General features: G+C 42.9%; 2 protein-coding genes and 1 pseudogene across 2 annotated transcripts in view; all 3 read left to right on the forward strand.

Moving 5' to 3' along the window:
• The window catches only part of LOC136523652 (uncharacterized), a 10,539-nt gene extending 9,989 nt beyond the window's left edge, over positions 1-550 (forward strand). The window contains exons 4-5 of the mRNA XM_066517265.1: positions 42-403; positions 499-550. Of these exons, the coding sequence (XP_066373362.1) occupies positions 42-403; positions 499-550 (414 nt within the window). The remainder of the gene's footprint in view (positions 1-41; positions 404-498) is intronic.
• On the forward strand, positions 315-2,777 carry LOC136521687 (mitochondrial phosphate carrier protein 3, mitochondrial-like). The gene is made up of 5 exons (XM_066515443.1): positions 315-403; positions 499-542; positions 1,667-1,881; positions 1,976-2,100; positions 2,198-2,777. The coding sequence occupies exons 3-5, from the start codon at positions 1,672-1,674 to the stop codon at positions 2,268-2,270; spliced, it is 408 nt and encodes a 135-aa protein (XP_066371540.1). The 5' UTR covers positions 315-403; positions 499-542; positions 1,667-1,671; the 3' UTR covers positions 2,271-2,777.
• Positions 2,778-5,415: 2,638 nt separating this feature from the next.
• LOC136523653 (protein FAR1-RELATED SEQUENCE 5-like) lies at positions 5,416-8,399 on the forward strand (annotated as a pseudogene).
• Positions 8,400-16,389: the final 7,990 nt, after the last annotated feature.

The raw sequence follows: 16,389 nt of genomic DNA on the forward strand, positions 1-16,389 counted from the left end.
TCAAAAAAAAGTTGACTTTAGCATTTTGATAAACTTTTCAGATTGATCCAGCAAAATACAAGAGCATCACATCTGGTTTTGGAATACTGGCCAAGGAGCAAGGAGTGAGGGGCTTCTTCAGGGGGTGGGTGCCCACCCTGCTGGGCTACAGTGCTCAGGGAGCTTGCAAGTTTGGATTCTATGAATTCTTTAAGAAATACTACTCAGATATTGCTGGGCCTGAGTACGCTCAGAAATACAAGACCCTGATATACCTGGCTGGGTCGGCTTCTGCTGAGGTGATTGCTGATGTGGCTCTCTGCCCCTTTGAAGCCGTGAAGGTCCGTGTGCAGACACAACCTGGATTTGCTCGTGGTCTCAGTGATGGACTCCCTAAGTTCATCAAATCTGAGGGTGCCCTGGGGTTAGGAACTAACCTTGTTTTTCTTTAATCTGAATTAATTTATTTCTGTTGGCAATAGTGCCTTTTGTGTGAACATTTTCTTGTCAAACCTGCAGGCTTTACAAGGGAATTGTCCCTCTCTGGGGTCGTCAGATTCCTTGTAAGTAAATCTGATCTGGATAGCTTATTTGTTTTGTTAATATGTCATGTTGATATTTTCTCCATGTTGTATGTTTTGGGCCCTTTGGCAACGTTTCATATTAATGGCTCTCCATGTTAGTTGTATTCATTGTAATCTATTGGTCTCTTTGATTTGGTGACATTTGGTTGCTTGAAATTGTGCTTTTCCAAACCAAACCCTGCTGAAACCTAACCAATATGTTTCTCTCAGTTAGCCTCATATGTTAGTCCCACAAGGCCACGAGCCTTGTGCCTTCCATTTCAAACTTTAGATGTATGAGTAACACAACTGCACTTCATAGTTCATGTTTTCATTCCTCTTTGATGACCTGGATGAAAGTTCACCTCTACTTTGTTTTTTTTTCTTTTTATATAATATATAATGTTTCTTACCTTTTTGAATGGCCTTGATTTAAATTATATTCATGGAGTTAAAATTCGTCTTGATAAGTTGTAGTACTCTGATTTCATTGAGTTTAAAACTGACCATTTTTATTAACCTCTTTTTGTTATAAAAGCAAATCGGAGTTAACCTGATTTTGTATATACGCCTCATTGTTCTTGAATTGTAGTTGTTATATAAATCATGGTTTCCATCGCCATTATTTTTATGTTTTGAACAATGATTGATATCATTCTCCTGCCACAGTGAAGAAAAAGGTTAAATGAAACCTAGTCAACCTCCACGATATTTTTATTAGTATTGTCAGAGTTATGATTTCTTCACATGCTGCTTCAAAAAGTAGCAAAGGCTACTTTTTGTTCACTTTTAAAATAAGAAAAAAGCTCTCCTTGTATTACACATTGTGGAATTACTCGCCTTATAATATAGACATGCTCAACACATTAAATTTCTGCGTTTTGAAGTAGTTTTTCTTTGCATTGACTTATGACAGAACTACAGATATTTGCTTCTGTTGTGTTTATTGACTTAACTTTAGGAGATCAAGTGCAACACCTATTTTAAGACTACATCATTACTGCACTTCAACTTGATATTTGTGCCGGATACTTTGTGCTTCTTTTTCTTTTTTCTTTTTTTGAAACGAAGATACTTTGTGCTTCTGGCAGCTGTTTATTTATGTTTGACCTGATTCTGTTCAGATACGATGATGAAGTTTGCTTCATTTGAGACCATTGTTGAACTTATCTACAAGAACGCTGTTCCTGTTCCAAAGTCAGAGTGTAGCAAACCTTTCCAATTGGGTATCAGCTTTGCCGGTGGCTACATTGCTGGTGTTTTCTGTGCCATTGTTTCTCACCCTGCTGATAACTTGGTCTCTTTCCTGAACAATGCCAAGGGTGCTACGGTTGGTGATGTAAGCACTTTCTACCTGTCACCTGCTTAAGATGTTTAGTTTTCTTTCCAATTTGGCTGTGATGTTCATCAGCTACTTGCTGTATATTTTGTAGGCTGTTAAGAAGCTTGGCCTCTGGGGCCTCTTCACTCGTGGTCTTCCTCTTCGTATTGTGATGATCGGTACTCTTACTGGAGCCCAGTGGGGTATTTATGATGCATTCAAAGTCATGGTTGGACTGTAAGTGTCTTGCGAGTAGTGTAACAGAACATACATCAACTTTTTAGAAGGATGAAAAAACTGATGATTCATAAACCCTCCTTTTGCAATCACACAGGCCGACAACTGGAGGTGTCACGCCAGCACCAGCTCCTGCTATGGAGGAGGCTGCATTGAAGGCCAGTGCATGAGCTCCATATTAAGATATAACTAAACAATCATTCTTCACCGAGACAATTGTATTCATTACATGAGTTCAACCCTACTTATACGTTGAATTTTTTAGAGGATGGTTGTCATCTTCTGAACGAGAGCAACTTGCTAAGCCGGGAATCATAGTGTTGTGCCCAAGTGTACCGGTAGTGCTTGTTATAAGTTTTAGGTGGGCAAATTACTAATAGGAGCCCAGGATTTTCATGGTACACTGCCTGACTGCCTTTCTGCCGTTCATGTTCCTGAAGGAGTTTATTCTGTCAATTTTGATATTACAATCATGTGAGTGATGGGAAGATTCAAGCAGTCTGTTTCAGTAAGATGCTTTTATTTTTCCTCAATTAGGAGTTGCTTGTGCATTGCTCATTAAATCAGCATTCTGTTGGGCTAGCTACTTGTGGCAAGCATGCTCTAGTTCATATCTTCGATAAATTCTCTGTACAAATATTGAAGCTAAAGGTCCCTTGTGTGATGGTTGCTGCCTTGTGCATTATCCTGCTTTCAGTTGAAGCGTCGTTTCTTTTCATTTTGGTATTATTCAACATCCTTTTATGCTACCCGCTGCCAACGACTGACAAAGGATAATTGTACTAACAAAGGAAAGTTGTTTGGTTTCAAGAACCAAACCATTCTAGATCAGGTGGTCCATTGTAAGTCTATTCTTCAAATTGGATAGAATGATTTATTTCTCACAGTAGTACGAATTATTAGCTTGTTGGAACGAGGTAATGGTACATGATACATCAGGCAATCCTATCTTACAACCACAAAAAAATGAGGAGTGAGAATATAATGGATTAAGCCACACCATATTCATGCGCATCATCGCACGACTCGATGGTGCAGTACTGCAGCCATGAACCTGCCCTTCTCCATTTTCGAATGAGAATTTCTTATTTGACATCGAAAAATTTGTTGTTCCTAATTTAGCACTCAAAGTTGAAATCTTCCTTATCTAGCTTCACTGGAAATTTTCGTTCCAAACATGACATTACCGTCACTTTAGACCTACTGTAGGGTTAACTTACATGTGGGGCCACTGGTAAAAAGACTTCCCTGGCTCATTACACATGCAAGCAGAGAAGGGGGTCGGGTGTTTCCGTTCCGACTCGTGGAGAAGCCACGACCGGCACTCGCCTAACCCTAGATGCTCGCCGGCGTCAGCTTGGAGGATGGGGCGGCGTTGCACGAGGCAAGCGCGGCCGAGGCGAGCGTCGCAGCCGAAGCCGGGACCGGCTCCCCGCGCGCAGACGGCGCGTCCAGGGCGGGCGCGGGTCGCGCAGCCAGCCACCAGCCAGGGCAGGCGTCGTAGGCACAAATGGTCAAAAAAAAGGTGCACAAATGGCCCAAAAAAAGGTGCAAAAAATAGTCTTAAAGAAAAAAACACCACAACAATTTTATACTCCAGGAACAGCAGCCATCCATAAATTGGCGCTAAAACACCTTCGTGCCAGCCAACAACAGCCCTGTACGTCGAGAGAGAAGGCGCCCTGTACTAAAAACTGAAGGAGAGGCAAAATCGTCTTTTCATGCCTCAGTTAATCGTCTTTTCATGCCTCAGTTAACACTGTTACATAGCTATTCTAACGGTAGTGTCATTTTAGGAACTACAATTTCTAATGAGGTCAGATAAGATTTCAACTTTAGGTGCTAATTTGGGAACAACTTTTTTCGGTGTCAAACAAGGAATTTTCTCTTTTCCAATCTGCTCCTGACACCGCCATCGTCATTCCCCATCAAATACATTTGAGCACCCACAGTAGAGTTGTTAACCCACTCTATACGATTCCACGTAAGAAAGAGAATGGAGCAGAGACGAGTTGTCGTTATCTATAAGATATGAAGCAAAGAGGAGTCGTCGCTATCTATAAGATTGCACATAGGAAAGAGAATAGAGCAGAGAGAAGTCGTCGCTGTGAACCCACTGTATAAGATTCCACATAAGAAAAAGAATGGAGCAAACAAGAGTTGCCGCTATCTATAAGATATAGAGAAGAGAGGAGTTATCGCTATCTATAAGATTCCACGTAGGAAAGAGAATAGGACAGAAAGAAGTTGTCGCTATGGCGGGCCAGAGCTGCCAGCATGCACCCCCGTGCTAAGCGAGCACCACCGTATGAACCAGCACATAAGGGGAGAAGACAGAGGAAGGTAGAGGATGAGATGGCGCGAAGCTCACGACCATCAACACCATGAGACAAGGCACGTGGTGTGGCCACCCACCCAAAAAGCCACCACTTGGCTCAGTCACCAAGGCGAGCCGTCGCTCGGCCACTGCCGATGCAAGGTGAGAAGTTGCTCAGCCACCGCCACACCCTTAGCCATGCCGACGTCGAGCGCCGCCCTCAGCCATGCCCACGGCATGCCTAGGCCCTTGTTTAGTTCCACCAAATTCCTAATTTTGGCACTATGCAAAAAGAAGATTTCCCATCACATCAAATTTGCGATACATGCATGAAGTACTAAATGTTGACGAAATCAAAAGCTAATTGCGCAGTTTGGTTGTACTTTACGAGACGAACGTTTTGAGTCTAATTAGTCAACAATCGGACAATTATTACCAAATAAAAACGAAACGCTACAGTGCGCTACAGTGTTACCGATTCCGGCGGCGCCAAATCTGCCGACGAACTAAACGGGGCCTAGGACCTCGACAAGCTGGGTTGTCCCGCACGGCACGTAAGCACATGTACAACGCTACTCGCCACAATGCAATTTTCTAATATTTAATATACTACTTCTTATCTAATTCTTAAATGGATTATGAAAATCATTGAAACTTATAAAAATAATACAAACAATATTTTTATGTCACAAGCGAATAAAGAAAACTAGCAAAAATATTTCAAGGTTATGCTTGGAAAAAAATTGCATGGGCGATGGTTGCAGTGTGCCACTCGTGTGACCCCCAGCTGGATGGCTGACGCGTGGACTTGCCTTCAATCCGACGACAGCTAAAATCTGCTGGGCCCTCAGCTTCCCAATCGGCTCCAATCGGCAGACGGCTCGGCTCCCATCGACTTAGCCCTCGTCAAAGTCATGTTGAATATGAGACGACGCCCCAACAGATCGATGCCTTGAGCCCTAGACCAGTTGCACGCCGCCGCCGCCGCTGCCGCTTCCATGGATGAACCAACAGCCGCCTCCATGGAAAACGTTGGAGGCCAAGAAGACGGAATCACAATTGTTGACCTGATGGCATCTTCTTCTCTCATGGAGGATTCACGTGCACTAGAAGTTGATACTGTTGCTGATGGTCATCGAGAAGACGAACAAACACAGGTTGGTTATCTGTTTAGATCGCCTTCTTTTTTTTGAACAAATGTTTTTTCTTCTATGTTGTTTGGTTTCTGACATATAGTGCACATATTTCACGGAACACCACGGTTACCATGGGAGTAGAGACCATCATATCGGCACCATTTCACAAACGTCTGGATCAGTGGAGAATGGAGTACCTGACCAGTAATAAAATATAAGTAACAAATTTGACAGAATATATGATATTTTGCTTTATTATAGTACACCTTTAATTGAAAATTGATATGTACAGACGGTGGATTATAAAGCTAGGCAAAATTTGATCACTCCTGAAGTTGGAATGATTTTTCAATCCGAGGAACATGCTTATGTGATGTACTACACCTATGCCGGCAAGGTTGAGTTCAGTATTAGAAAGATAAAGACAAAGCGCCGTCAAGATGGTAGTATATGTTAGAAATATATAGTTTAGAGTAGCCAAGGACATCGAGAAAATGAGTTATCATAAAAGGACATTACAAGGACGAATTGTGATGCTCGTGTTGAGTTTAGTATCAGCAAAGAGGGGATTTGGAGAATGCAAAAGGTTGTACTAGGCCACAATCATTATCATGCTAGTCCAAATAAGGCCCACAAGCTGAGGTCCCAACGACAGGTTATAGAGGCAGATAGAAAATTAAATGGGTAGATATGGGAAGCTGGAATGAAGCCAGCCCAAGTTTATGAGTTCATGAAGGAATTTTATGGAGGGGAAGAAAACATACCATTTGCTAAGATGGATTGCGATAATGAGATTGGTCGCGAGCATAGACACTACTTAGAAGCCAATGATGCATAAACACTGTCTGAATATCTGAGAAATAAACAGTTACAGGAGCCTACATTTTTTATGCATTTCAGGTAGACAAGAAAGATGGTTGTATAGCAAATTTCTTCTGGGTAGATGGTCAGTATATTATGGATTACAAATGCTTTGGTGATGCTGTGTCATTTGACACCACATTTCAAACTGCCTTTCGCTCCAATTCTTGGCTGCAACCATCACAAGCAAACAATAATTTTTGGGTGTGCACTTCTATTTAATGAAACTATTGAATCATTTGTTTGGCTTTTTGAAACCTTTCTAACGGCAATGTCAGGAAAGCACCCCAGCACAATTTTTACAGATCAAGATGTAGCTATGGCAGCAGCAATTGCTTATGTATTCCCAAATACAAGCCACCATCTTTGTTTGTGGCACATTTGCTTAAATGCTGCTAAACATCTTAGTCATGTAATTCATGCGTCGGATAACAAGTTCCTACCTGATTTCAAAAAAATATGTGTATGAAGACATATCAAAGACTTACTTCATAGAGAAATGGCATGAATTGTTGGCTAAATACAACCTAGAGGATAACTCATGGATGACAAACCCATATGCTTTGAGGGCAAAGTGGGCTGCGGTATACCGTGACTCTTTTACAGCAGACATGAACTCGACCCAAAGGAGTGAAGGTATGAATAATGTCTTCAAGAAAAGATTTCATAGGAAACTCGGTCTTTGGGAACTCCTTGTAGAATGTGATAGAAGGTTGTAGTTAGTCTCTGTGCAAATGAGTTGGATGCTGATTTTAAGTCACGCCAAAAGAACCCAGTTACATACATTCCAAATCTACCTATGCTGAATACTGCAGCCGAATCATATACAAGGAGAATGTATTCTGAGTTTGAGGAAGAATTTAAAAGACAGTTTACATTGTCTTGTGAATTGTTGGAAGCTGCGGGGACAAACTTGACATTCTTTGTTAAGCATGTGCAATCCGATCGTGGAGTAACAGTAGTACTCAACACTGAAGATTCCACCATTATTACATGCTCTTACCGGATGTTTGAATCGATAGATATGTATACTATTACATTTCAATTTATACATTGTAACCTGTAATATAGGTTGATTAAATTGGCAACTATATTTTACAGGTTTATTGTGCAAGCATGCTCCTAGAGTCTTCAATATGAATGGAGTATACAAATTGCCATTGCAATATATACTGCCTAGATGGACAAAATATGCAAAAACTGGATTTTATATTGAGAAACAAGGAACTGAGAAGGGAGATTTGAAAACACAAGCAACACTTATATCTCGACAGGCCACGTCTCTTGCATTGAAGTGTTCGTCGTCAAAAGAACTTCTTGATAAATTGCAGAAAGCCATACATAACTTGAACTTGGAAGCGGATACTTATCTAAGTGAGATGCATGAGGTTCCTCCAACTGAAAGTGTCCGAGAACCATTAAATGGTGTAATATCATTTAAAATTCCTCAAGTAATAAAAGGTCCAAAGAATACACGTTTTAAAAATGCTATTGAAAAGAAGGCAGGGAAGAAGAAGAGGGGTGCTCAGAAGAAAGGTAGTGACCTGCCCACTAACTTTTGCTTATGTCTACAATTTTTTTTAAAAAATCTTGCATCATCATATATATTTCATTGTAGGTGAAGATTGGAAACTAATGATGTACAAACAAGAGATGAACGTGCTGATCCAAACCAAATAACTGTAAGACATTAGCTATTTTCTCAATTTTCCCTCACATTCATGATTTGTGAACACTTTCTTATGCTATGATAGGATTTTAATGCTGGGCCATCTTCAGCCATGGATGCTCCTTTCGTGCAAGGTGGATATGCTAATTCCACAATGCCACACTTCAATTTAATTGCAGATCCTTCTGCAATGGCTGCTCCATACATACCAGGAGGATACACAAGCCTCTTAATGGGAGTTGATCAAGATGCTACAGTGCAAACTGCTGTTAGGAAGTTACATTTTGATGGAGTGCAAAATCATCAATCTATGTAATTTTGCTCTTTTGCTGTTAGGAAGTCTCTTTTGCTCTGAATAGGAGCCTTACAGACTTTGCTCCGAATAGGAGCCTGTTCAGAACAATGCATTTCAGAGAAACAATGAGATTATTCAGACATCCAATCCACTGCTGATGTCAAAACATCCAAATATATTTCAGATAAAAAACACATTTTATATTATTATTGTGAACCACTATTTTCACAAGTATCAATGAACTCTACACTGATACAATTGTTGATAATCTGTCGGTCCTTTCAAAACATCTACATTTATGTACACTCAGTTCTTCAAGGAATCCATAGTTCTTGAATCATTTGTCAAATGGGTCATGCTGCAGCACCTACATCCTGTTTCTTGCAAATCCATGTCGCTCCAATGTCCCAGAGTACCCAAACTGCATGCAATTTTACAGTCAGTACAGGAATCGGCAGGGTTGCCGGATGGATACATATACAAGTCAGTACAGGAATCAGGGGTTCCGGATGAAGCGTACATGGCCCCTTCCGGCACAAACGGATTTGGTGGCAGATGGTCGCGGTGGACGGCGAGGGCGCCCAGCCAGAGGCTCAGCTCGTCGACGACAGCAGCGTCGACGGTGATCTACGGCGATGGCAGCGGGTCGCTTAGACCAACAGATCGGCACAAGTAGAGTAGGGGGCTTGGGGAAAAGGCTCTGGCGACGACGACGTGTGAAGGTAGAGGCCGCACCGTGCTCTTCCTCGGGTACAGGCGGCGGTGGAGTTAGAGGCGGCGTGGACTGCGGCTAACGGTGGCGGCGGAGTCAAGGAAAAGGAGGGTAGCGATGGGAAGAGCCGAAGTGGAGCCTCAAATGTCCTGAATGGCTCGAGGGGCTATAAAATTCTATAACAACGCTAATCCAAGTAATTAGATAATTAAGTGATAAAGTGAGTGTTGTGCTAGCCTACTAAAAACATAAGCCAATAATTCATAATTCTAGTTGCTATGATCTTTAAGTCAAACAAAGGCTAAGTCACTACTCTCTGAGTTAGTGAGCCCTCAAAGAGCCTCACTAACCAAATTAACAAGACACAAGCTAGCTCTCAAAACTAGTTACACTAAAGAGCTTAGCTACATTAGAAATGTAAATACACAGTAGAGATACAGTGGTTATACCGCCGTGGTAAGTGACAATCGATCAATCACGATGAATACCAAATGAATTCCTCGAAAATAAGATGACACAATGATTTTTCTCACAAGGTTCACTTGCTTGCCGTCAAGCTAGTCCCTGTTGTGGCGATTCACCCACTTGAAGGTTCACGTGCTAATAGGCATCACACGCCTAACCTGCAATCGGGTGCCGCACAACCAACACAAGATGGGGATCACACAAGCCACGTGCAATCCATTAGAGTTGCTTTTGGTGCTCCACCGGGGAAGGCACAAGAACCCCTCACAATCACCGAGAGGTGGCCAACAATAATCACCAACTCTTGCCAACACTCCTCCGCTGCTTCAAGCATCTAGACGTCAGCAAACGCCAAGAGTAACAAGAAAACCGTAGCAAATCGACCCCAAGTGCCACTAGATGCAATCACTCAAACAAATACACTTGGAATCACTCAATCTCACTTTGATTCGCACTATCAAGCAAAGAGATGAGTGGGAGGGTGTTTGCTCACCTCAAAGGATGCTATCACATGTAAGAATAACCAAGAGAGAGAGCCAAACACGCCCAAGATCTATTTATAGAGCCCCCAAAAAATTATAGCCGTTATGCCCTCGGAAAGGTCCAAACCCCCAGATCGTGCCACGTGTCCCCACGTTTAACCGCGCTAGTGAGATCACAACGGATACTAAAGAACCGTGCTGTCTACGTGGAACCGGACCCATGTTCCGGATCTAGATCCGGACCAACTCCCTTCGGGGTTTGGATGGATCCAGAGAAGGAAAAACCCTCTGGACCCAGTCTGGACCTGGCTTCCGGACCAACTTCCAGGGTCCAGCCTCTCCTACGACATTTCCCCGAGCGCCACGTTGCTCGCGCTTCTCCTGAGCGCGCGACTGGACCCGCGAAACGCCGAGTCCGGAGCGCCCCTCCTAGGTCCGAGACCTCTTCCGTACGCGCCGCGAAAGACACTACGTGAAAAACGGTTTGTAGCAACGGGACAATTTTTTTAGGAGCGGCTGGTGATGGAGCCGCCCCTATAGTGACGTGCTCGGGATCCACGAGACTAGCCACCCCTACAAATGAAACAGCAGGGGCGGCTGGTGATACGAGCCACCCCTATAAATGGGTAGGATTTGTAGGGGCGGCTCACTCACCAGCCACCCCCGGTGTTTCTATTTGTAGGGGCGGTAGGTGATTGAGCCGCCCCTACAAATGCCCCACGTACAGTCACTAACTCAACCGTCCAAAATATTTACTGCCCTCCTCTCTCTCTCTCTCTGTCTCGACTCCCTCTCTCTCTCCCTCGCTCTCCCTCTCCTCCGAGCCCCTCCGTCTCTCCCCCACGCCACCCCTCCCTCTCCCCCATGCGGTGACAGGACCTCCCTCTCCAACGGAGGCACACGGTGTCGCACCCCCCTCTTCTCCGTGCGGCGGCACTCGACGGCGCACCCTAGGGTGGCGAGGGTTCTGGGGCTCAGCCTCCCGGCAGTCGCGCGGGGCTCGATGCCCTCCTCCAGCGCCAGTAGTCACGTGGGGGCCCGTTGAAAACTCTAGTTTGGTTTTGGTGAATTGATGAAACCCTAAGTGCTAACCTAGTTTATCAAGTGATCATGAAATAGGTAGCACATTCCAAGTGGTGAAGCAAATGAAGATCATGACATGATGATAGTGATGCCATGGTGATGATCAAGTGCTTGGACTTGAAAAGAAGAAAGAGAAAAACAAAAGGCTCAAGGCAAAGGTACAAATGGTAGGAGCTATTTTATTTTGGTGATCAAGACACTTAGAGAGTGTGATCACATTTAGGTTTGATAGCCGTACTATTAAGAGGGGTGAAACTCGTATTGGAATGCGGTTACCAAAGTGCCACTAGATGCTCTAATTCATTGCACAAGCATTTAGGATCTAGTGGAGTGCTAACACCCTTGGAAATGTTTATGAAAATATGCTAACACATGTGCACAAGGTGATACACTTAGTGGTTGGCACATTTGGGCAAGGGTTAGGAACTTCATCGGCGCCCTAGACAGAAAAGATGGAGGTCACTGTAAGTGACCGGACGCTGGTCTCTAAAGGACCGGTGCGTCCGGTCAGTAGCAGCAGAAAAAGCACAGCATCGGTCATCGATCGAACGCTGGCGCTAAAACGATCGGACGCTGGCTGGCTGCGTCCGGTCACACTGACATGGTCACGCACAGAGGAGTCGCAGAGTGACCGGACGCTGGCCGTGTCCGGTCAAGCATGATCGAAGAAATTCATTTCTAGAACCTTACTGGAAACGACCGGACGCTGGAGGTTCAACGTCTGGTCACTTATGCCGCAGCGTGCGGTCGATTGTTGACCATTGAGATCGGGTGAACAGTATTCAAAGAGAGGGGACACGTGGCGTGTATCACATGACCGGACGCTGAGATCTAGCGTCCGGTCAATATGACCGGAGCGTCCTGTCATAGAACTGACTAATTTATAAGAGTACAAGTACAATGGTAGCCCGCAAGCGGTCGCACTATCATACTTGAACCCATATAAATCCGGTAGTCCATCGAGTATCACGATGGGTCTCGATAAACGATTTACAACAACCAAGATCATACAAGATTCAACATACATGTCTCATATTACATAAAGTTCACAGATACATTTCCATCATCAGAGTATGAAATAAAGTTATTACAAACCAAGTTTGATAAACAAAAGCAGAAGCAAATTTACTTTGAAAGTAGCATTTGCCAACATAGTTTGATACAGTGCCAACATATGATCACAGTCCATAAAAGCATGTAGAGGGATTAATAAAAAAGCCTGCCCAAGGCTTACTCCTCATCCACAGCGAGATAGAAGCAACTCTTGCAATAACCATGATACACAGTGCCATCTGCAACAATGGGAAATAAACCCTGAGTACGAGAAGGTACTCAGCTAGGCTTACCCGTCATAAACCAGAAATAAAATAACTCCAAGGATCATGCAAGGCTGTATAAGTGGATATAGCTTAACAACATTTTGTATAAAAGCGATTAACTCAGTTATACAATTATAATTCTATTATCAAGTTAATTATGACTATCCATCTCTAAATTAGCAACTATCCTGTGCCAAACATGTGGTATATCATTTTAAGAGCACACAATAGTAACCATAGCAGGTATTGTAATTCTATGTTTATCCGAACCATCATATTTCATAGTACAATTACTATGATGTTGGGGCTAGCCAAGTTTCTCACTATCCGGGAGAGATGGCGATTCGAATCGATTTCAACCAGCTGAGAATTTATTCCTAACATAAACCCAGGTCTACCAGCCATGGTTGCTTTAGGTCACCTTTGGTATAACTCAAGTACACATTTCGCGGGTTCGCCCAACGCCGCACAATCAGGGACAACCAAATGCCAGGACGTTCAGGCCCAGCCTGCCCTTGGGCTCAGTCTAGCTCCCCACACATCCTTACTACCATCCAGAGTGCACACTCTTATAGAGCGTGGCCCGCCCTGAGTTGAGCTACTCGGCTTCGTGGTCGGAACGAGTTATCCGACCAGCTAAGTGATAGGCATGCGTTCAATATTGTCAGAAATGCCAACAATGGTACGGTCCTTAATCGGCATAGATAGAATTACATGAGTCAACCTACCATAGACTCCGCCCGGCCTTGAATTACTTTTACCCCATGGTTCTTTTCCACGATAGCAAATATAGCCAACCGTGCTTCGGTATCCACCTATATCTCGCAGGTGATAGGAAATCACCCGACTTCTACCGGTCTAAGCATGGCTAAGCATACATTCGATCCTAGACCTATACAGGGTTAAAGGTACATTTACTAGACAATGAAATTATATGCATCAAGTGGTTCCAATCAACTCTTATAACCTAATGCATCAATCATAAGGACTTGAGTAATATTTTGTAAAAAAACTGGGAGACTTAGAATGCTTTGGTGCCTTTCAGAAAGGAAGTGGGGCGGTGGTCAGGGCACTTTGGAAGCTCTTCTAGGGTCTGCTCCTCGCCTTTAGGAGCTGCAGCTTGAGGAATCTCTTGCTAGTCCTCTTTCTCTCCTTCGTTGAACTCCAGCAATGTTATCTCCTCCGTCTATCCTAGATGCATGAGTATGACATAAGATATGGCGAATGCATTCATGTTGACAAGTATAGTATGGTGATACATGATGAATAGATTCTTGTAAGTATTCTTAACAACATGGTGTTAAAGTAATAACAAGCGCATAATATTTTACTGAGTATGTGCATATCTCTTCTTGATTATTTAATCAACTACTTCAACAAAGCATTTACTATACCATAAAACAACATCTACTTGTTTTACTTATAACTGAAGTTCTACTTATCTAAATGTGGCGATCTTGGACTTTCTAGAAAGCTTATAAAATTATATACAACTTTCCTTTAATACTCTCACTGTGATTCAAGAGTTATGTAGGGCAAACAAATCATTTAATTAGATCTGTCCAGAAAGTAAACCTTTTGGACAACAAACTTGTAACAGCAAGAACTCAAAAACCCTAAGTCCTATGACTGAAAATTTAACACAAGGTAGATTAGTGAGTTATCTACAACTTTGTTATTAACCATTTCTACAGAAAACATAATTCTTACTATGCAATATACCAAGTCACGGAATCTGTCCGAAAACTCTTCTCACTCGAATTATAAAACAACAATGTTTCTATTGCATATAAACATTCCAAATTTGACCTCAACAATCATACCAACAGTATAAGGACATCAAATACACTTAAGAAAACATAATGTCCAATCCCAAACTATTCATTTAAATGCCTTTATCAAATAAACTAGATAATTAGGTTAAATACTAAAGTATACCCAATTTGCATAATAAATTCTCAGAAAATTACAGTGGACTCCTAATGCTCACAATAGGCTACTGTGAAATTTTCATACCATTTGCACATATATAACATGCTTTACAAAAATGACAAGCTAGAAATGCCACTTTTAGCAAAAATAGTAAACCCTATAGAAAACTGTCAAACAACAGGTTATATATTTTTTTCTAGCATCACAATAGTGCCATACTACTGTACAAAAATTTGCATAGCAATATATTATATATTTTTGTCCCTACAAATTTCCTTAGAAAAAATGCTATTTATTAATGAGTAAATAGAAAGACCATATTTAATTCAAGTTTACGGTAAGCTTATTATTTTTCCTAGCTAGAGCATGTCAATACAAAACCCACAAAATTGGAATCATATTTTTATCATTTTTCTAGCTCAAGATATCAAATTTATAAAATGGTAAACATAAAAAAAGCATTTATATAGACACATTTAAATCCCCAATAAAAACATCAGAAACTGTACATATGATATTTTTATAAAATACTACACTTCCTTAAGAATACAACAAAATTTGGTTCATAATATTTGAATCTCTATAACTCAACTTATCCATTTTCAAAGATTGCATCTAAATAGGAAATAAATGAACTATCCTACTGCTGTACAGTTAGTGACAACTAGGACCCGCTGTCAGTCGGCCCCATCTGTCAGTGAAACGAAATAGAACAGCGGCGCTGCTCAACACTTGCACGGCCAGAGTTCGCCGACGGCAAGCTTCACCGGCGGCGGCACCTCATCTACGTGACCACCTCGATCTTGCGCCCATGCTAGGCTAGTTATTTGGATGGATTAGCGACACGGAGCTCGACGGTGACGGCCATGGCGGCGCGGCGGTGCGGGTTGATGGCGCTACGCTGGCAGTGATTACGGCGACTCAAGCTAAAGCTCGGAGGAGCATCTACTGACCATGGAGAACCTAGCACACAAGAAAACACCGAGAATGGTGGACGGAGATGGTGTGGCCACGATGACGGGGCTCAGCGGTGATGCTCCGACGAGGTCGTGCGCGGCACAGCGGCTTACCAGGCGCTGTTGGTGAGCACAGGCAGGTGTGGTGAGACTCGGAGATGGTAGTGGAGTGGCTATGGTGGCGAACGGGTGAGGCGGAGCGAACTGGTGCAGGTGATGGCGACGGCGGCGCTGCTTGTGCCGTGACGGTGCTGCGCTGCTGCGAACGGTGAAGGAGGAGGCAGTCCAAGGCGAAATGGGAGTACGGGCGTCACGGGCGAGCACTGGGGGTGATAAGGGCGCTTGGGCCCAGCGCTGCCTGGCTGGATAGACCGGCGGCGACGCGCGGCCTCCTCATGTCCACGCGGCGGCCAACATCTGAAGCTGGTCGACCATGATGACCGGGCCGATTCAGACATCAGCGCCCCGATACAGTCCCGACGACGCGATTTCAAGGTGAAATTACTCCCGATACAAAGCGATTCAGCGAATGACTCTAAAACGAAAATCGTAGCCTTAAGTACCATCTCAAATTCTTGTTTAGAACTCATGCCCTAATTCTCAACCAAACTCGAGTTATTTCATCCCAAAGTCGAGCTTGTCAGCACTGTCAGGGTATGTGACTTAGAAAATTTCTCAAAGTGTTGAAAATAGGAAATTGATGATTCTTGTGAGCCTAATTCAAGCATGTTAGGTGCTAAACCAGTCTATGACCCAAATATAAAAGTTGTTACCCTTATCAAATACTACAACTTTGCTTTAGTGACCACATCCATGCAAAGTCTCTAGCACATAGTTCAAACTTGGTCAAACATGCTATATTCAAATGATGGTATACACTTAAACTATGGCTTAGTGACCAAATTACCCTTAGTCATGAATACCAAAGTTGTTCAAAATGATACTCTAAACATGTTTAAGCTATTTGTAAGGTGACATACTCATTTCATGCATTGGTTACACATAAAGCTGTCCGGGTCCACATGCATAGCATCACTTAAGTACTTGATTAGACAAAATGAT

The sequence above is a fragment of the Miscanthus floridulus genome, chromosome 18, assembly GCF_019320115.1.
Source record: "Miscanthus floridulus cultivar M001 chromosome 18, ASM1932011v1, whole genome shotgun sequence".
Classification (NCBI taxonomy): Eukaryota; Viridiplantae; Streptophyta; class Magnoliopsida; order Poales; family Poaceae; genus Miscanthus; species Miscanthus floridulus.